Below are 21100 nucleotides of genomic sequence, written 5' to 3'. Positions count from 1 at the left end.
CACAGGATTCTGAGGACAATAGACATTAAGTACCTCCATGTTCTCAAGATAGCGGGAAATCAGTACCACACTGATATCTCTCAGTCTCTCAAAGGGCAGACTGTTCTTGCTACCATTGGCACATTTCTCAGGTATATGAAAAATAGGACAGATTTTTTAAGAATGAATTAGAGGAATTTTTTGAAGAAAGGAGCAGTGGGTTAGAGAGAGTGTGCTGTAGCCTCCCCCTTTCCCTGTAGTAGGACTGAGCTTCTCAAATGCATTTAAATGGACCTGGAGTTGATAACAAGAAGTACTCAGCTATGGATCCCCTCAGCTGTTGGGCAGACTAGCCATGGCCTTGGTTGACCAGCCACTGCACCCACTGGCCTCAGGGGGCCTCATCTTTTAAGCTGAGTATGCTTTACCAGTATTACTCTAATCTACTAGTATGAGTGCAATGATGTAAAAAGGCTGGGGAGCAGAGCCACAGAAGAGGGGAGGGAGGTTCTCCCCCTACCCCAAACCACATGAGGGGCATCATAGAGGGCTTCTTAGAGAGGCTAGGATTCCCACAAGAGGCGTCAGCACCTTATCCCTCAGCCAAATGCACAGCTGCACGAAGCTGAGCTGGACCAGGTTCCGCCATCATAACAGCACACAGTAGGAGGACCAAGCAAGGGTCTTCATGCGAATGGAAAAGCCAGATAGACCTCTTCACCCAGAAAAAAGCATTCAGGCCCCAAGTGACAAAGCAAAGAGAGAGGACAGCTGAAGAGTCAGGGGAAGAACAGGTAGAAGAGGAGTGACAGTGTGATGGGAAGAAAGGCTGGGAATCAGAAACAGGGTTTAGATGTGGCCTTGAATTTAATTTATGAACAGGAATCACAATTAACAGAATCAGACCAATCACACCATCCTTATCATTGAAAATGACTCAACACCTGTGGCTTTGTTCCCACTCCTTGAGCAGAGCCGTTGAGAGCATGTGGTTGACAGCCAGGATGAGAGAAAGTACTTCTACTTCACAAGTTCACACAATTCAAATATGTTATGTGTACATAACAACTCTAAGAAAGCAACACTCTTTGTTGCCTTATGTGTTGTTTCTTTTATTGCAAACTTAATGTGCTCATTTATTTAGCAGGTACTTATTAGGTTCCTACTGTGTGCAAGGCAGACTGTATCTGATAAGAGAAAACTGGGCAGTGAGAACCAGTTGATCAGGAAAGTAGAGAGGACTCAGGAAATGACATGAGACGATATGGAGAAGCTATAAAGTAAAGGGCAGAAAATGTTTTTTTTTTTTTAAAGCAGAGAGCTCTCTAGAGTGTCCACCCACGTACAACTGCTCTTTAGAGAGCTAAATTGATAGAAAATATTCCACATGTTCAAAAGTTCCCCCACTATTGTTGGCAAAGGATAAAACTTCTAATTTAAGGCCCCAAGTTGTAAAAGGAGTGATGAGAAATTGGAGAGAAATTTAAATTATTACCAGGATCTGCAGGAAGATGAAAGGAGTAGCATTACTTTTTGTGGAAGAAAAATAATCAAATAAAAATGGAAAACGTTATTTTTCCATTTAACAAAACACTCCAATATTTAATAGTCTTGAAATAAACTTTTTTATCAGCTAATAAATGATGAAAGCCAAAGAAAACCAGCTGATATCACCAATTCCGTTTGAGATTTCAGTTATTTTTCTTTTTAATATGTGAGGAGAGGCAGTCTGTCCTTTCAGAACATTCATCACTCCACTTAGCACAAATGATACTTTTGGCGCTCGATACCATGGATGTGGAAACTTGGATAATCTTGGAAGCGAGTCTGTGTACTGGGTGTGAGATTTTAAAAAAATACAAAGAGACTGAGAGTAGAAGAGGGAGTCACCAAGGTTCCTTATGAGGTGAGAAGGGGACTGAGCTTGAAAAACATTGGAAAGGAAGCTGCAGAGGCCTGAGTCAAGGGAGTGATCCAGGCTGTGTTTACACTGAGTCTCGGAGAGCTGGGGTGGGAGAGGTGGTCCCCCTGCCTCTTGGGAGGGAAGGTGGGAGTGGCTTTCTGGCAGATTGGCCTTTCAGGGTGAGTGATCATAAGCTGAAAGAAAAGCGAAGCTCCTCAATGACCCCTGAGTCTAAGTAGTCTAGAAATTTAAAAATTACAAGCATTGCTTGTGGGAAAAGCATTACCTATTACTGAAATAAATCCAGGGGTCTACAATCTCATGTTGACAGTGTCAAGGGATATGTCAGATTGTGGCAGTGGATTCGCATTGGTGCCACAGCTTTTTGGGGCATCTAGTGTCATCACAGTATAATGTGAAAAAATTTTGCTGTTGGTTTTTAATTAACGATGTCAACCATGAGCGATCAAATATCTCCTCTACATTGGCCAGATTCCATAACTTTTTGCTTGCTTTTAACTATTAACATTTAATCCAAACCAGTTTAAAGTCTCAGTCTTATTTCTGATTGAAAGCATTCTCATCCGCAACCCAGATTAGATTCAGGGGTCAAGGGACTTGGCATGGGGGAGTGAGGCATGATCTGCTTTTTATTCCCCATGCTAGCTCCTATTCCCCACTCTCTTCTGGGCTCCAGTATTGGGGAGAAAGTGGAGGTATGGAGAGAAAAAGTCCACTGTCTCTTTGCTTAACTGGGAAAGATCATGGCACTCTCCCTGAAAGTTGTCACCACTTCTTCAGCTCACCGTGGTTCGCCACTGATGCCATCTGTGGGCAGCCTTCAGGAGCTGACTTCTGAAGGGCACTGCGGGTGGAGTATTCACGGGGTCCTCTGAGTCTCCTCACTGATACCTGACAGGGGAGATCTGGCCCCAACCTTACACCCTCCTTCTTTCCCCATACAATTCTCTCCGCTTGTGTTGCACCCTACTGCCTCTTGCTGCTGGAGAACCCTCCCATTTTTTTAGCCTTACCCCATATTAGAGAGAGAGAGAGAGAGCGCCGATGCTCCAACCAATTGAGCCACCTGGCCAAGGCTGGAGAACCCTCCCATATTTAATGGGGCAATAACAACCTGGCATCAAGCTCCCTTCTACCACATCTGCTCAATTTACGGGACATACGCTTGCCATGGCACATGGTGGGAGTGCAGGCTGCTGCCCAGCCCTGGCCATGTCATTTCATTCCAGTTCTTTTAATTCTTGATCAGGATCATTTAGGCTCAGCAACATGTCAAGTGTGCTGCCCAAGTCTATAGGCACCGATAAAAAAGTCCCACTCTCCTCCTGACAGGCATTGTTACAGCCCACCCATTGAAAGGGACGAAGCGTCTCCTCACAGACACCGCCCTGCATGCCTCATAAAGGACGAGACCTTAAGGATGGTAGCAACCTCCTCCCCTCCCAAGCTCTGGAGCCTGGGTGGGGTTGCTGGTAGTAGGGCAGGAGGTGTCTGATATCGACTGCTGAAAGCTCGCCAGGTTGCCCCACCCTGTCCTGTTATGGGCTCTGGGAACTGGTTTTGGAATAACAGGAAAAGCTCCATTCAACCTTCTGTTACAGTCATTAAAAATGTTTAGAAGGAGGCCCTGATATGACCCCATGTCTCTGCCTTTCTGACAGACCTTGGTTGAGTATGGAGCAAATGTCACCATGCAGAACCACGCGGGGGACAAGCCCTCCCAGAGCGCAGAGCGCCACGGGCACACCCTGTGCTCCCGGTACCTGGTGGTGGTGGAGACCTGCATGTCACTGGCTTCTCAGGTGGTGAAGTTAACCAAGCAGCTGAAGGAGTAAGTGCCTATTTGCTCCCTGAGAACAAAGTCTGGCCCATCATCTCTGTGCTTAGTTTTCAGCAGGTGCTTTGGGAAGCTCCCCGTGTGGGTTGTATGGGGACTTCCTTGCATTCTCATCTTCTCTCCCTCCGCCCCAAATCCTCACAGCCAGCGTTCATGCTGAAGCCATCTCTGCAGAGGCCAAATGATATTCACACAAACAAGAAAAATGCAAAGCAAGCTTTCTAAGCAGGGAATTTAAGCTGTTGGACAAAGAGAGAGAGCTCTCTCTGTGTGTTCCCATCTCAGGGCCAGATTACAGGGCAGGTGTGGAATCATCCCCCAACTTCTAAAGCTCACAAGAAAGAAAAGCCTAGAGATGGGCCAGTTTCTCAGTTTTCTCAAGAAGAAAAATATATAGTTGGGAAATTACAGACAGTTAACCTGGTAACCATCACTAGTAAATTGTTATAAAAATTAATCGGATGATTCATGAATCCTCAGAACATAAAATCTTATTCAGTCAGCATAATGTTACTCTGTCTAGCTACAGTCAGTTCTTTCGCTATGAGATTATTAAACTGACACACATTGCATACCTCACTGTCAGGGAAGCTTTCTGGAATTGTTGTCAGGATAGGCTTGGAGAAAGGGGGACTGGAGGACAGGTAGGTCTTCGATGGGTTGAAGGATTAGGAGCAGACGCCCACCTGAGACCAAGGTCAGCCCTTGGAAAACACAGTGGTCAAGTTAGAGTTGTCATAGTGGGGACAGAATCAATAAAAATCAGAATCAGTATTTGAAATAACATTAATGGAATGGGATGATAAGCCTTAAAAATTAAATTGTAAAGGAAAATTATGAAGTGTATGCTTGGTGGAAGGAGATTACTTATTACGAGTATAATTTACAAAAGCATGTGACAAGGTCTTGGACCCTCTGGCTCTTCTACAAGCTTGGGGAAACCTTGATCTCCCTACTTGTACTGTCTTGCCTTAAAGGTACAAGTTTCTGCATGCCTTCACTGCACCCCCTGCCAGTACATAGAATACTCTCTTTAAAGAGATTAGGCTTTTGATAGAGGAAACATATAATAATATTTTAAAATAATATGGTTCCTTGCAAGCATTCTTCACCCAGTTCCACAAAAAACAAAGCTCCCCTGGGGCAAGTGAGCTAAGTGAGTTTGAAGGGCTGGCTGTAATTGAAGAGAAAATGCACACAAATTTCTAAGTCAGTAAGTTATCTTCCCATGGTGAACATACATGTCTTTTTGTACACATCTTTTTGTACATGTGTAGGCATTTCTAAAATTAAGTTCCTAGAAAGGATATTGCTAGAACACAGGGCATACGTATTCAAAATATAGATAGAGGCCACCTAATATCCTTCCCAGAATGTTGTACCCTGTCCACTCCCCTCAGTAGTTTATAGACATATCCATGAAGAGGAAATTTAAAATGATCTAATAAATGCTTTTTCTAAAGGGTCATATGAGAGAAGAGCTCACACAACATTCCCTCCAGACTCTGTACCACAGAGCCTGAGAGGCTTTCATGAGCTGGAATAGCTGTTTTATTGGTGAACTTTTCACGGTCAGAGTCTTGGCTGCTCTCTCTATTGATGATCCTGGGATAAAATACATGTGTACACTAATAGGCAGCAATTCTTCCATTGTGCCCAAAGCTGAATGCTGTGGACAGTTGTAGGTAGGCCAATGACAAGGTAAAATAGGAGAGGTTACATGTAGACCCTAGTGCTTTTCTCACCATGTTCCTCAGTGAGGTTGGCAAACTAGAAATGAGCACAGACATCCACTTTGTATAGCCAGGGCACACTGTACCCTTCAGGCTCCAGGGCAGGAGGAGGGATGGAAAACACCGATTTTTCCAGTTCAAAATCCTGAGTGGGAGACAGTCTCGAGTGCTTTTGCCTATCAGGATACCTTAACTTCTAGTTAACAAACACAGTTACTGTTCAGCTCTGTTAGAAACCCTAATCTACAAGCCTAAGTATTATGGTTTGAATTGTGACCCTCTCAAAATTCCTATATAATAAAAGCCTAATATGCTAAGTGTCGGGTCGACTGGTAGGCCATTCAACCAATCAAAGTGTAATATGGTAATGACATGCTAAGGCTGCTCAACCACTCACTATGACATGCACTAACCATCAGGGGGCAGACAGTCGACAGTCGACCAGTCACTATGACGTGCACTGACCACCAGGGGAAAGATGCTCCAACTGGTAGGTGAGCTTGCTGCTGGGGTCCAGCGGATCGGGACTGAGCAAGATGGGCCAGACATGCCCTGGAGCCCTCCCGCGGTCCCTCCCCGGCTGGCCAAACTCCCGCGTCCCTCCCTGGCCCCGATCGTGCACCAGTGGGGTCCATCTGCCTGGCCTGCATCCTCTTGCAATCCGAAACCCCTCAGGGGATGTCAGAGAGCTGGTTTTGGCCCAATTCCACAGATCAGGCCGAGGGACCCCACTGGTGCACAAATTCGTGCACTGGGCCTCTAATATATTATAATATGTTAGAGTCCTAACCCCAGTACTTCAGAAAATGACCTTGTTTGGAGAGAGAGAGAGAGAACTATATGATAATATGTTGAAGTCCTAACCCCTAGTGCCTCAGAGAATGACCTTCTTTGGGGAGGGAGGGACAGAGAGAGAGAATCTTAAAAATGAGATTATACTGAACACAGTATTTTATAACTTCCTTTTTTACTTAAGGAAAATAAAATACACTTTATAAAGTAGTCTCTCTCCTTTTTCTTCCTCTTTCTCTCTCTCTCTCTATATATTTTTAATATATATATATTTATTTAAAATTTTAAAAAGTTTCCCTAATTACATATTAGGGAAACTTTTATAAATTTTATTTTTTTTCACTTTATGTTTTTATTTTTATTTTTTTTAGGTCTTTATTATTTTTTTTTATTAAGGTATTATATGTGTACATATCTTACCATTGCCCCCCCACCCCACTCCCATACATGCCCTCACCCCCCAATGTTTTGCATCCGTTGGTTATTCTTATATGCATGCATGCAAGACCTTCGGTTGATCTCTTATTTCCCCCACCTCTCCCTAACCTTCCTGCTGTAATTTGACAGTCTGTTTGATGCTTTACTGCCTCTGTATCTATCTTTTTGTTCATCAGTTTATAATGCTTTTTATTATCCACAAATGAGTGAGATCATGTGGTATTTTTCTTTCATTGACTGGCTTATTTCACTTAGCATAATGTTCTCTAATTCCATCCAGGTGCCTACAAATGGTAATAATTCCTTCTTTTTTATGGCAGCATAGTATTCCATTGTATAGATGTACCATAGTTTTCTGATCCAGTCATCTGCTGACGGGCACCTAGGCTGTTTCCAAATCTTAGCTATTGTAAATTGTGCTGCTATGAACATAGGGGTGCATATATCCTTTCTGATTGGTGTTTCTAGTTTCTTAGGATATATTCCTAGGAGTGGGATTACTGGGTCAAATGGGAGTTCCACTTTCAGCTTTTTGAGGAAACTCCATACTGTTCTCCACAGTGGCTGCACCAGTCTGCATTCCCACCAGCAGTGCACGAGGGTTCCTTTTTCTCCACATTCTCACCAACACTTGTCATTTGTTGATTTGTTGATGATAGCCATTCTGACAGGTGTGAGATGGTATCGCATTGTCATTTTGATTTTCATCTCTCGGATAATTAGTGACTTTGAGCATGTTTTCATGTGTCTCTTGGCCTTCCTTCTGTCTTCTTTCGAAAAGGTTCTATTTAGGTCAGTTGCCCATTTTTTTATTGGATTATTTATCTTCCTTTTATTAAGTATAAGCTGCCTATAGATGTTGGAGATTAAACCTTTATCAGTGATACCATTTGCAAATATGTTCTCCCATACAGTGGGGTTTCTTGTTGTTTTGTTGATGGTTTCTTTTGCTGTGCAAAAGCTTTTTATTTTGATGTAGTCCCATTTGTTTATTTTCTCTTTGGCTTCCATTGCCCTAGGGGCAGTATCAGAGTTCTTTTGGCATATGTCTGAGATTTTGCTGCCTGTGGATTCCTCTAGTATTTTTATGGTTTCCCGTTTTATGTTTAAGTCCTGTATCCATTTAGAGTTTATTTTTGTGTATGGTGTAAGTTGGTGATCTAGTTTCATTTTTTTGCATGTATCTGTCCAATTTTCCCAACACCATTTATTGAAGAGACTATCTTGACTCCCATTAAAATACCAGCGGCATATTTCACAGACCTAGAAAGAACTCTCCAAAAATTCATCTGTAATAAAAAAGACCCCGAATAGCCACAGCAATCCTGAGAAAGAAGAATAAAGTAGGAGGGATCTCAATACCAGATTTCAAGCTGTATTACAAAGCCACTGTTCTCAAAACAGCCTGGTACTGGCACAAGAACAGACATATAGACCAATGGAATAGAATAGAGAATCCAGCTATCGACCCAAACCACTATGCTCAATTAATATTTGACAAAGGAGGCATGAATGTACTTTTTTAAATTTTAAATAAATATATATCCAAGTGTGTTATCATTTTAATAGCTCCCTTTATAGAAATAATTACAGGTTTTTTACTCAGTCTTATTGATGAGCATTTAGGTTACTTACAGTTCTCCACCATATGAATAATAAATTTACATCCATTTTGGATGCTTTTGATTGTATCTTTGGGAAACTTTCTGAACTGTAAGGATGAAGATTATGCACGTTTATGAGGGTTTCAGATTTATAGCAACTTTTTGTAAATTATCATGAAAAATTTTATACCTGCTGATTCATAGTAGGCACTGTATACCAGAGAGTTTACTGCCTTGGTCTGTTTTCCCAGACAGACAGTGGAACGGGTCACACTACAGCACCAGCTCCAGCAACTCCTAGAGGCCCAGAGATCTGAGGGCAAGTCACTCCTTTCTTCACCCAGGTAATGCCAGAAACATCAGTGGATGGAGTCCTTACATCTCTTAAATCTCGGAGCCTTCTTTTGGACTTCCTTCTAATGTCTTTTAAGAAAATGACAACAGAACACATTTTAGCTTTATAAAGAGGAATAAGAATTCAATAGCCCAGGGAAAAGGCGCTGGACGTGGGGTCTGATGAACTGGTTTGTCTCTGCTCTGCCATTTCTTCGTTCATTGACTGTGAACAAGTCATTTACTCTTTCATTTCGTCACCTATAAAATGGGAATAAGGATATATAGGTTCATTAGGTTGTTGAAGATGGGATAAATTGAAAAAATCTGTGCAAGATTCATGTGCAAATAGTAAAGTAGTAGACAATTTTTGTCATAGTATAAGGTATGAGGCATACTATACTTAGGTTATGGTTGCCCCTATGGAGTATTTGTGAATTGCTTTGAACAAACATTAAGTGATTATTCTTATTCCAATCTTATTGATTTGTAAGTTTTTAGTGGTAGTCAAGACCATGCCATGACTTGGGGCCGAGTCATTTTAACCCAGTAGGAAATCATCCCAATTTGTCCTTCCTCCTCTTTTCAGTTCACCATGCTCTCCTGCTTCCAGAAAGTCCCAGTGGAAATCCCCAGATACCGATGATGAGTCTGTAGCCAAAAGCAAACCAGGAGTCCAAGAGGGGATGCAGGTCCTTGCAAGCCTGTCAGCATCCAGCCGGGCCAGAGCTAAAGCAAAAGATGAAGATTCAGATAGAATCCTTCGCCAGTTATTGGGGAAAGACATCTCAGAGAATGTCTGCACCCAGGAAAAGCTGTCCTTGGAATTCCAGGATACTCAGGCTTCCTCTAGAAATTCCAAGAAGATCCCTCCGGAGAAGAGGGAACTGAAGTTAGCCCGACTGAGGCAGCTGATGCAGCGGTCACTGAGTGAGTCGGACACAGACTCCAACACCTCCGAGGACCCCAAGAGCACACCCGTGAGGAAGGCCGAGCGGCCCAGGCCACAGCCCATCGTGGAAAGTGCAGAGGCCATAGACAGCGCAGAAAGCTTACACTTGATGATCAAGAAACACACCTTGGCGTCAGGACGCAGGTTTCCTTTCGGGATCAAGGCCTCCAAATCTCTGGATGGCCACAGCCCATCTCCCACCTCAGAGAGCAGCGAACCAGACTTGGAATCCCATGGTCCAGGCTCAGGGACCACTCCCCCAAGCCAGCCCTCTGGAGACCCCACTCTGCCCAGCCCTGACAGCACAGCTGCCCAGAAAGTGGCCACGAGTCCCAAGAGTGCCCTCAAGTCTCCATCCTCCAAGCGCCGGACATCTCAGAACTTGAAACTCAGAGTCACCTTTGAGGAGCCTGTGGTGCAGATGGAGCAAACTGGCCTTGAACTCAATGGAGAGAAGGACAGAGATAAGGGCAGGACCCTCCAGCGGACCTCCACAAGTAGCGAATCAGGGGATCAGCTAAAAAGGCCTTTCGGGACTTTTCGATCCATCATGGAGACACTCAGTGGCAACCAGAACAATAATAATAATTATCAGGCGGTCAACCAGCTGAAGACTTGCACACTGCCCTTAACCTCACTTGGAAGGAAGACGACAGATGCCAAGGGAAACCCCATAAGCGCTGCTAGCAAAGGAAAGAATAAGGCGGTAAGTGCTATTTGGAGGATATCTCTTTTTTTCCTTTGAATTTTGTCATTCTTGACATTGCAGATTGCTGACCTTTGTCACCTTGAGGTAATCCCCAGAAAAATTCCAAAGGAATGGATGGAAAGCCAAATTTATGTGTTTCTAATGAGATATGTTAGAGTACAGACCCTTTGCTATTCCTCTGGATAATACTCTGAGAGAAAGATTAAATAAATCACAGGAAATTACATTCTGATCTCTAAATTTCCCTAAATAGTTTGATCCTTGAGTATTAGGAGTCCTCGACCACCAGTTGATGGGAAACCAGGCCCTTCTTGGGCGTGGAGTCTGCCTCAGGAAGAGTTTGTTTTCCTCATGTGACTGGATGGTTTATTCCCAAGCCCAATTAAAGAGCACGTAAATAGAAACTCTATTTCTAAAGACTTAACTATTCAACACTGGAGTGATCTTTAAAATAAATACACCACAGGGACCTCCACATTGGCATTGTTCAATGCGGGCCCCTGCGTATGGATCAGGAGGCCGGAGCAGCTGAGTGCTTGCCAGCACACAGAGGGTGGCAGAGTGAGCCACGAACAACGTTTTATAATTGCATTTGTTGGAAAACCATGCACTATAATCTGTGGTTCAAATCCAGTGAATAAGAAACACGAGCATCTTTTTAGGCGATGTTTCCAGCATGCTCTGTGCACGCCATGCCCTCAAAAATGGTATGGCAGCCAAAATGCAAAACTCAGGAATGGAAGGACCCAGAATATCCATCATGCAATCTAGAGAGTCACACCCACATGATTTATTATTTGGTACAAGGTACACTCCCAGCCAGGACTCAGAACTGTCTAATTCTTTTTGCGATACCAACATCAAGTTTTAGTTACTATCTCTCTAATTAAATAAACCCCGATTGGTTTCCACCATGAATTGCCTTCATTATAAAGAACTTCAGCTGTATTTGTTTCAGCTAGAAGAGTCACACTTGTGCCCCAAACACCAGGCCCTTGGGGTTAAATATGACCAAATATACATTGCTCAGATAAAACTATTCCAAGTAACTGGACGGGTTCTCTTGCTCAGGAGTACTAGGATTTTCTCAACAGTCCCCTCCCCCAGCTCCTTAAAGTGTACACAAAGCTTCAAGTCTACTCTCTCCCCTGCATGCCGCCCGTTCATTGAGACTTGCATGTGCTGAGCTTGCTGCATGTTTCAGATGATGTTTAATTGCACCTCTAGGAAAAGGCCAGCAGCTGCATCAGCCTTCCCTCTAACACGCTGACTGAAGAGCATCTGCATAACTGCACACGGTATGTGGGGTGGGGATGCATAGAGCAGGGGTGCCATGCCTTCACTTTGAATTGCATGACCTTTTCTTCTCTATTTATTTTTAAAATATATTTTTATTGATTTCAGAGAGGAAGGGGGAGGGAGAGAGAATCATTAATTGGATGCCTCATGCATGCCCCCTACTGGGGATCAAGCCCGCAACGCAGGCATGTGCCCTGACCGGGAATGAAACTGTGACCTGGTTCGCAGGTCCATGCTCAACCACTGAGCTATGCCAGCCAGGCTGCATGACCTTTTAAATCATGACCCTGGAGCCACTTAGCAGGGTTGACACCAAGGAAGAAGAAGCCTATAGCCCTTCCCCCGAATAGAAGCAGGCAGGCTTGTAACTGGCCCTTAGAGAGGAAGCAAGTGCCCTGTAGGAGGGGCTTCATTCCAGCAGCAGAGGGCCCAGGAGTCTACTCCACTCACAAACACGCTGTGTTTCCCAGTTGACTTTGGCTTTCAGTCTTTGTTTTCATGGAGTCAAGTACCAAGTAGGTACAGAAATTAAATTTCCTGTCATGGGTGGAATGAGTCAACCTCCACTCAGGATCAGAACTTTGAAGCAGAGCTGAGGGTTTCTTTCATTGTTGATCATAGACAGAAAGCTAATTTCATCACTATTCTGCTGCCCCTAGGAGAAGCTGGGCCCTGCCATTCTGAAATTGCTCCAGCGTAGCATTCGGAACCACAGTGCCAGTCAGTAAGCCGGTCTTTTTCTCACACAAAACCATTACAAGTTGAAATGCATGGACTGTGCATAAGAGGGTCATGTTGAAGGTCACAGGTGGCTGGACTCCTCCTTGGGCAGAGTCCTCCCGTAGCCTAGCTTTGTTTCATCTTCCTGGGGGATATGCATTTCTCCCTGACAAGGTGGGGAACAGGGGGCAGGAAAAAGAGCGCAGTGGAGGGGAGTCAATGCAGGCAGTGCCCTGACTGGTTTATTTCAGAGGAGTTACACCCAAACCCATTTTAAAAGGAGACTGTCACTTTTAAATCATTTAAATTAAATTTAAATTAAACAAATCATTTAACTTAAAATTAAAGTTAATTTAAATTAAAAGTATGACACACCTTTTAGCCCTCTTCCAAAATCCTCCAAAATGTTTGTGCGTATACACACACACACACACACACACACACACACACACAAATGAGTGCATGTGTTGTGGGTATGAATTTTAGTTCTGAATACTAAGACATGATAAATGTCACTCTCCTTCCCTCCTCTCCTCTAAATCAAATTTAATCTGCTTCAGGTCTCTATTCAGGCTAGACCAGTGGTCGGCAAACTCATTAGTCAGCAGAGCCAAATATCAACAGTACAACGATTGAAATTTCTTTTGAGAGCCAAATTTTTTAAACTTAAACTTCTTCTAATGCCACTTCTTCAAAATAGACTTGCCCAGGCTGTGGTATTTTGTGGAAGAGCCACACTCAAGGGGCCAAAGAGCCGCATGTGGCTCGCGAGCCGCAGCTTGCCGACCACGGGGCTAGACCATCACAGTCATTTTAGTGGGTGCCCCTAGGGGTCTCATTAATTCAGTAAATTGAAGGAAGTGCCTTGAATGTTCAGCGTTTACTGGTCACCAGAGTTCTGCTTGGGGCAGGCTCACGTGTTGCCCAAGTCTGGGCTGCTTTGGCCACACTGGGCCCGGGAATCTTGGCCAGCTGACAGCCCAGTGCCTGGGGGTGGGGAGGGAACAGGAAAAATATCAGCTCCCTCCCCAGACATAGGCACTGGCACTTCTCCTAACCTACCTTCCCCACCCACATACCTTCACTGTCCCCATTTCTGGTGCCTAGAAAATTCTGTTTTTGTCCTTAAACAGAAGTCCCCAATGATACCCTGAGGGAATCAAGTACAAAGACTGACCAGCTCTTGTGGGTAGGGGGCTGCAGAGGACCCCTCATTTCTTCCAGGCTTCTTTAGCACCTGGAAAAAAAGACAGTATCACAGTACATTCTCCTGCCAGAAATAGTTCATCCTGTCCTCCTATAAGCAAGGGAACAAAGCTGAATAATGTACTGTAGTAGGATGACAAAAATCAGAGCACAGCCCGTGGTTATGGGGCTACTTGGATATCTGACGTGAGGTTAACAGTTCCCTAGTCAGTTTAAGAAACAAGCATTCTGAAGGCTGTTTCGAACCTATCAGATTCCCTGGCTTTTTGTATTAAATTTGATTTCGGTGATAAATAGAAACCCAAAAGTAAACATATTCATTGTATTTAAATAAGCATCCTGGCCATTTCCATCTCTGCCTTATAAATTAACCTGCACTGTATTTTAGTTTGACTGCTTTGTTCATGACAGAGAGGGGAGATTTCCCTCTTTCACTCATAATCACCCAGAGGCAGGGACAGCCAGCCAGTTACTCCTTAGGCAAAGGAAGGATGGGAATCTCTAGTTGAAATAAGGATTCCTCAGAGAAATTAAGACTAGCATGGGAACATGGGCATGAAAAACACCTAATCAACTCTCGTGCCTGCTTCATTTTGCCTGTGAGGCCCACAGAGAAAGCATCCCATAGAAAGATGCAAGAAGGAAAGGAACCAGGTGTTCATCCATCAGTGATGGCTTCACATCTTGTCCCTAGAACTTGCTTGAAGGCCAGATGGCCCCTCTCAGGTAGCAGGATTGCCAGGATCATATAACTTTAGAAACCAATGGCAATCAGTGGGTTAGTGTTGGCTCCACACATTATGCCACTGAATGGCCCTGTCGGTATAGCCCTGGGAGGAAGGGTGAGGCATTGGGCCCCATTTCCAGGCATACACTGGAATCACATTTCAGTTCCAGAGAATTTTTTATTTTTCCTGGTAAATAAAAAAATGGGGGCAATAAATGCAACATTTTAAAGAATGTCAGCGCTGTGAGGGGGTTCTGTTTGCTATTTATTTTTCTAAATTGGTCACAGCTTGATAGAGAGAATCTAAATTTCTTTTCAATGCCTTTTAAAATTAGATTCAACTCTATTACTTTGAACAGTTTTCCCAGTGTGTTTCAACTGCAGAGGATGACTTTGTTTATAACAGTCAGATTTATCTCTACTTTTTATTACAAAGGACAAATTGGTTTTGAGTTATTACAACTCCAAGAGAATGTTTGCCATTACTTGTCTTAAAATGTCAATAAGCCATCCATTTCCCAGAGTTTAAGTCTATCTGAGATCTGTAGCAAATGAAATGAGTATTGGTTCCAGTTACGAATGGGCAGAGGGTATTAACCCTTGACCACTACCCGTCACACCCTCTCTGACCACGGTGGCACTGTGCCCTGAAGGGTGAACATCAGGAGACTCTTGATCCTAGGACCAACTTGAGAATAGACTCTCCTTTAAGACAGTAAGCAATAAACACCATGAGTGTGGATTTTTCTATGAAGGAATTAGCCATACTCAGAATTATACGTGTAGAGCCAAGAGCTAGCATCAGATATTTTACATAGATATCAAGATTGTTCAGCAACCACACCAGAGTGATATGTTTGGCCTGAGATAATGCGAGCATATGGTAGTAGTCCTCTGCTGTACCCAACAGGAGATAAGTTCAGGGTGCCCACCGCCACCAGTTGGCAAGCATGTGCATACACACACACACACACACACACACACACACACATACATTTCTTGTTTTATTGTTATATTATCAGAACATAATTCTAAACAGCAAAATGAGCAGAGATGTGGAAGACATTGGGAACATAGAGGTGAGGCCCTGGCTGAAACTTGATCCTCAGCCCCACTGAGCAGCATTTCCAGATCCCGATGGAAACATGCATTTGGCCCAGAAAGGAATTCCTGATCCTACTGAGCAAGTGCATCTTTGCCATAATGTCTCTGGATATAATAAAGTGACCACATTTTAATATTTCCTTAAATGTTTGACCTGGAAGTATTTATTTTTAACCTACATGTTTTTTAAGGATCCTTGTCGGGGGTGATTATATAAGTAGCCATGGGTACGCTTCTAGGCTCTCTGAGTATGTGTTTGATTGCATAGTTCTAGAGCGCACCCAGGAAAGCAGACAGAATCTTCTCAATGTAACCATTTAGGAAAGTTTGTTAAAGTGCTATTACTAAAAGGGTATTTTGTAACACTTAAGACATTAGACTTCCTGCTAAAAAAACCTATAGTTTCTAAGTCTAAGCTTCATCTGAAGTATTTGTGTGTTTTTTTCATTTCTAATATACTAGCTCTGGGTCCAGAGCCAGTCAGTCAGGAGGAGATGATTCCTGACTTGAGGTGATCAATCATCTATGCTCCAGAAGCCCACATGCCCCCCCAAGAGCCTATCTGGTCTCCTTCCTTTCCACACCTCCGCACGTTCCCCAGTGTTCTGTGCTCCCTGCACAACTCTTGTCCCTCCCACCCCCACCTCTGTCTCCCTAGGGTTCAAATTTGATTCCAAGAGAAAACCTGCATTTCACACTGAAGCTTTGTCCATACGACTTGGAAGAAGGAAGGAGAGCCCAACCTTGAACCATTCCTCCAGATTCCATTAATTGACAGGTTCTCCTCTGAAAGGAGCCACAGCTGTACATTACCGTTGGCTGTTAGTAGGATACTCTGCTTAGAGAAAAATGTCCATGTTATGGGGAATACTTAAAGTGACTGGATCTTTCCAGCATCCAAGCACAATTTAGCAGACGCTTTCTGAAAGCTGCCAGAGCTCTCAGGATTGATGAGAGCATGATTCACAAATGCAGCTTCTTTTCATAAGCTCCTTGCGCCCCCTGGGAAAAGGAGAAAGCATATTCCAACACAGAAAGGCAGTGAGTTTAATATAAAAGTAGAATGAGTTGAGACACAGGAAAAATAAAAAAATAAAAAGCTATTACAGTGAAGATCCTATGTTCTTAAAGCACTGCCTTCGGAAGGCAAGAAATGAACATGAGGAACACTCATGAACTATAGGGAGGAGGTGCAGGGGGAGACCTGCCTTGGAAACTAAAATCATCCCACTGGAAATACATTCTTCCAGCATGCTAATCCTGGTTTCGGTGTAGTCACACAACTTAAGAACAAAACTCCCTTCACCCAACTCCACTCTCCTTTCCTCACTCCCCCAGGGTCCGGTTTTGAACTGTGTAACTCCAAAAGGGACACATTCTAGTGTGAGTCCTCACGGTGCCCTGTCTGCCACAACTAGGCTATCCTTGCACACTAAAAGAGCAGTGCCTGTCTGTGAACTCTCTTCAGGCTGGAGTTTTAATGAATCAGCAAGTTACTTGAGGTTTAAAAGTACCAGATGGAGACTTTACTCAGCACCATCAAATACCTTCACCAAGCATCCCTGCTCCAACCAGTCACTTGGGATTTTCCTTCCCATGCAGAGATCAGTGCAGATATGGGATGTTCCTAGACCCGCATCCCTGAGTTGCCAGCGCACTCATTTCAACAGTATCGTCAGCTCTAAGCCATGCATTTTGCTGTGCCACAGTAGGCATGGTCCCTTCATTCAGTGAGATCATAATCAAGAAAGAATTAAGAGGACACCATTAAAAAATGGTAAATTCCATGAAAGGTCCAAGAACATCATGAGAACAGTGACCCCTGATGGTAGTATCATACCCCCAGTTGTATCCCAAGTGTCCAGCATGCTGGCTGGCACACGCTAGGACTTCATACATATTTGGAGAGAGGGAGAGCTAGAGGGAAGAAATGGAAGAAGAGGGCAAAAGCGAAGTAAAGCAGAAGGACCGAGGCTGTCATCTCACGGAAAGTGTGGTGTGCTCTGTTTAAAGCTAGGCCTTCTGATTTCAAGTCCACCTATCAACAGGGAGTGTTGGTTTGGGTACTTGGGTTTTCGTTCTTTGAACCAGAATCTCATTTTTTAGTAGCTGGGATTTGTAGATATGCTCTCTCACTAAAGCTTGGAAGGGGACCACAAAAGTAGCAACGTCCCCTATTTTGGTTATCAGGGGAAATGTAATGCATGCCCGTGGACCATGTAAGACTAACCCTCTAAGTTGCCGTCTGGGCTATGGAAATCCATGCCTAGAGGAGTCAGCAAATTCAAGTACATGAAAAACTGTGATTTAAATTCAAGCCTTTTCTTCTTTACAATTTTAGTCACTGAGAATGTGATTTTATATCCAAAAATGAAATCAAGGACCAGCAAATTATCTGAATAATTCATGCTAGAATTACTGAAATACTTTTGTTCTTTAGAATACTGGTAATTAAGGACTGAGTAATTGAAGGGTTCAGGGATGCTTGAATTAGCCTGATATTATTCAGATAAATGCCTCAAATTAACATTTTGCTGGGTATATATTCAGCTCTAATCATTCTGGATTTGTCCTGCAGAAAGTGTTCTTTTTAGTGTTTTTGACCACGGTATCTCTTACATTAAAGCAGAAACACTACACCTGTCCATTCTCCTTCCTGTTTCTGAAATATTATTGGAATTTTTGTCTGCTATCATCTCCTCTCCCATTACCCATATTCATTTAGGTTTATGCTTTTTTTTATGTCTTTCCTTTTTTAATGTACTGTTGTTTTGTAAGAAAATGTGTATTTAATCCACCATGTTTAATTGGAAGTCCTTACAATGTCTTTCAATCAGCTGGGTTTTTCCTTCTCCCTTTTTTACACATGGACAACTCTCTGTAGTTCTATACAGACGAATACATAAAATTAAGAATTACATCTTTCATATTGTGACAATAATCAAATACTTATTAAAACACTAAGAATATGCCCTAGCAGCTTTGGCTCAGTGGATAGAGCATCAACCTGCAGACTGAAGGGTCCCGGGTTTGATTCCGGTCAAGGGCATGTACCTCGCTTGCAGGCTCCTCCCTGGCCTGGGCCCCAGTCAGGGTTCATGCAGGAGGCAACCAATTGATCTTTCTCTCACATCAATATTTCTGTATTTCCTTCGCTCTTCCACTCTCTCTAAAAATCAATAGAAAAATATTCTTGGGTGAAGATTAAAAATAATCCTATATAATAAAAGGGTAATATGCAAATTGACCATCACTCCAACACACAAGATGGCCGCACCCATGTGGTCAAAGATGGCTGCCCCCATGTGGATACAAGATGGCTGCCACAAGATGGCCAGCAGGGGAGGGCAGTTGTGGGCGATCAGGCCTGCAGGGGAGGGCAGTTGGGGGCGACCAGGCTGGCAAGGGAGGGAAGTTAGGGGCGACCAGTCTGGCAGGGGAGGGCAGTTAGGGGCAACCAGGCTGGCAAGGGAGGGAAGTTAGGGGGGACCAGGCCAGCAGGGGAGGGCAGTTGGGGGCAATCGGACCAGCAGGGGAGCAGTTAGGCATCAATCATTCTGGCAGGGGAGTGGTTAAGGGTTGATCAGGCTGGCAGGCAGAAGTGGTTAGGGGCAATCAGGCAGGCAGGCAGCCAAGCGGTTGGGAGCCAGCAGTCCTGGATTGTGAGAGGGATGTCCGACTGCCCATTTAGGTTCGATCCCACCGGACAGTGGGACATCCCTTGAGGGGTCCCAGATTGGAGAGGGTGCAGGCTGGGCTGAGGGACACACACACACACACACCCCTGTGCACAAATTTCGTGCACTGGGCCTCTAGTAATAATAAAAACACTAAGAATAGACTACATGGTCTTTGTAAGTGAGCATGATTTTGAGGCTATAAGACCATACTTGGAGTTCTCTATCCAATTATGTCCTCTTGCTAGCAAGTACCATTACCACAGAGAGCTTGTTTTTGTCTAACGTAGCAACAAGGAGGAATTGGTAATATTAAGGCCTTCTGGCTCTCAGGAGATCTCTCCTTTCTGGAAGATTTTATCCAGAGGATGGGACTAATATCCCATGAAAATGAGTGCATCTACTCAGAGGGCAATTCACCTAAAAAACAAAACTGTTCCAAGTGTTCAGCTGGTACTTCTTTCCACAGACTTACTAGATATCAAGTATTGAGGGGAAAACAGCATTATTGTTCCCTGGTTTCTTCTTTTCCCTATAGGTTTACCTAGTTGTGTTCTTCTAACATGTACTACTCAGTAATCACACACCCACCAAAAAAGCATCCTCTTTAAATGATTAATAACTTTAAAGCTGCCCTAGCCAGTTGGCTCAGTGGATAGAGCGTCAGCCCACAAACTGAAGGGGCGTGAGTTTGATTCCGGTCAAGGGCATGCACCTGGGTTGCAGACTCCATCCTGGCCGGCTGGGGCACCTGCTGGAGGCAACAATCAATGTGTCTTTCTCATATCGATGTTTCTCTCACTCTGTCTCTCCCCGTCCCTTCCACTCTCTCTCAAAATCAATGGAAAAATATCCTCGGGTGAAGATTAACAACAACAACAAGAAGCTATTAAGCTTATTGGAGAATAAAAGGTGTCACCAGTGAATCCATGTAAATAAAATACAAATACCTCATGTTTCCACTAAATCACCAGTATCATACATACTTTCTATTTTGTTTGTGATAAAATTCACTTGACTATAGAATTTCACCTGGATTTCAATCAGCAGTTGGAATTGAGAATTTAAAAGTGTTCACTCCATGAGTGTTACAACATATTTTTGACTTATTTTTCAAAGAGTGGTTTATATGAAAAGAGAATAATTTGCCTACTGGAATGAAGTGTTCTGCAGTGTGGTTTGTGTGAGGATAACTTCCATTTTTGGTGAATTGGTTAGTGGTATTGTCTTGTAACTTGACCGTAGTTTTATCTAATTTTGGCCTCGTGGTTTCTCTTCTGCTTAGGCATAATGACATCAATAGGAGAATGAAGAAATCCTACAGCATAAAGCACATTGTTGAGCCAGAGCCAAAAGAACTCTTCTTGTAAATCACTTTTTTACCATCGCTGCCCTCTGGACACCATTGGAAACGGGACTCTCCTCTGTGGAAATAGAACCATGGGAACAATGCCTCGCCAGCAGCAGAATGGAGTTTCAGGATGCCTTAAATCTGTAGTGGTAGCCTATAGCAGACACATTTTGGGGGGTGATATTTGTATATATAACTTGTTTTTAAAGAGACATTCACCAAGCCACTGACATGGTTTTGTATTTTATCAATTGCATGAGTGTTTGCTAATGTTGATTGAACTTCCCTTTCCCCATAATATGGGCAGCTTGGGCTCGGCATCTCAATGAGACCAGGCCAGTGATATTGTTTTCTGTCAAGAACATTTTTCTGGCATTTCTACTTTTTGTATCAAGGAAATAAAACAATGTTAACAGCCACCTATAAGCTGGGGACACCTTTCTAATAAATCTCTGATCTGATTTCTAAGGGACTCAGAGTATTTTAATTGCTGCTATTTTATTTCAGGAACAAACTGCCCAGGTTAGCTGTGTTCCCACAGGGATCAAATAAAACATTCTAGTTTTCATTAAGTACTAAAGGATCAAACAAGTATATAAAATAAGTCAATTCCTCTGTCTTTTCAAATCACAGCGTTGACATGAGAAAATACTAATGACAACTGAGGATTTAGCCCCTTCTTGGGTCACTTTTTTTTTCTGCCTCTTGCACATTA

At 43.4% G+C, this 21100-nt stretch overlaps 1 protein-coding gene across 11 annotated transcripts in view; it reads left to right on the top strand.

The window, feature by feature from the left end:
- The window catches only part of SNCAIP (synuclein alpha interacting protein), a 145494-nt gene extending 124636 nt beyond the window's left edge, over positions 1–20858 (top strand). For 5 of the 11 annotated variants that reach the window (XM_080677746.1, XM_080677747.1, XM_080677743.1 and 2 more), the window contains 5 exons: positions 3565–3734; positions 8559–8651; positions 9230–10298; positions 11529–11599; positions 20320–20851. In XM_080677746.1, coding sequence (XP_080533872.1) covers positions 3565–3734; positions 8559–8651; positions 9230–10298; positions 11529–11599; positions 20320–20404 — 1488 coding nt within the window. In that variant the 3' untranslated portion in view covers positions 20405–20851. Of the gene's footprint in view, positions 1–3564; positions 3735–8558; positions 8652–9229; positions 10299–11528; positions 11600–20319 lie in introns of all 11 variants that reach the window. The other 6 variants (XM_080677745.1, XM_080677751.1, XM_080677749.1 and 3 more) reach the window with 2 other exon arrangements.
- The last annotated feature ends 242 nt before the right edge of the window (positions 20859–21100 follow it).

The sequence above is a fragment of the Plecotus auritus genome (assembly GCF_963455305.1).
Source record: "Plecotus auritus genome assembly, chromosome: 7".
In the NCBI taxonomy this organism is placed as follows: Eukaryota; Metazoa; Chordata; class Mammalia; order Chiroptera; family Vespertilionidae; genus Plecotus; species Plecotus auritus.
This window is presented reverse-complemented; position numbering and strand designations above follow the sequence as displayed.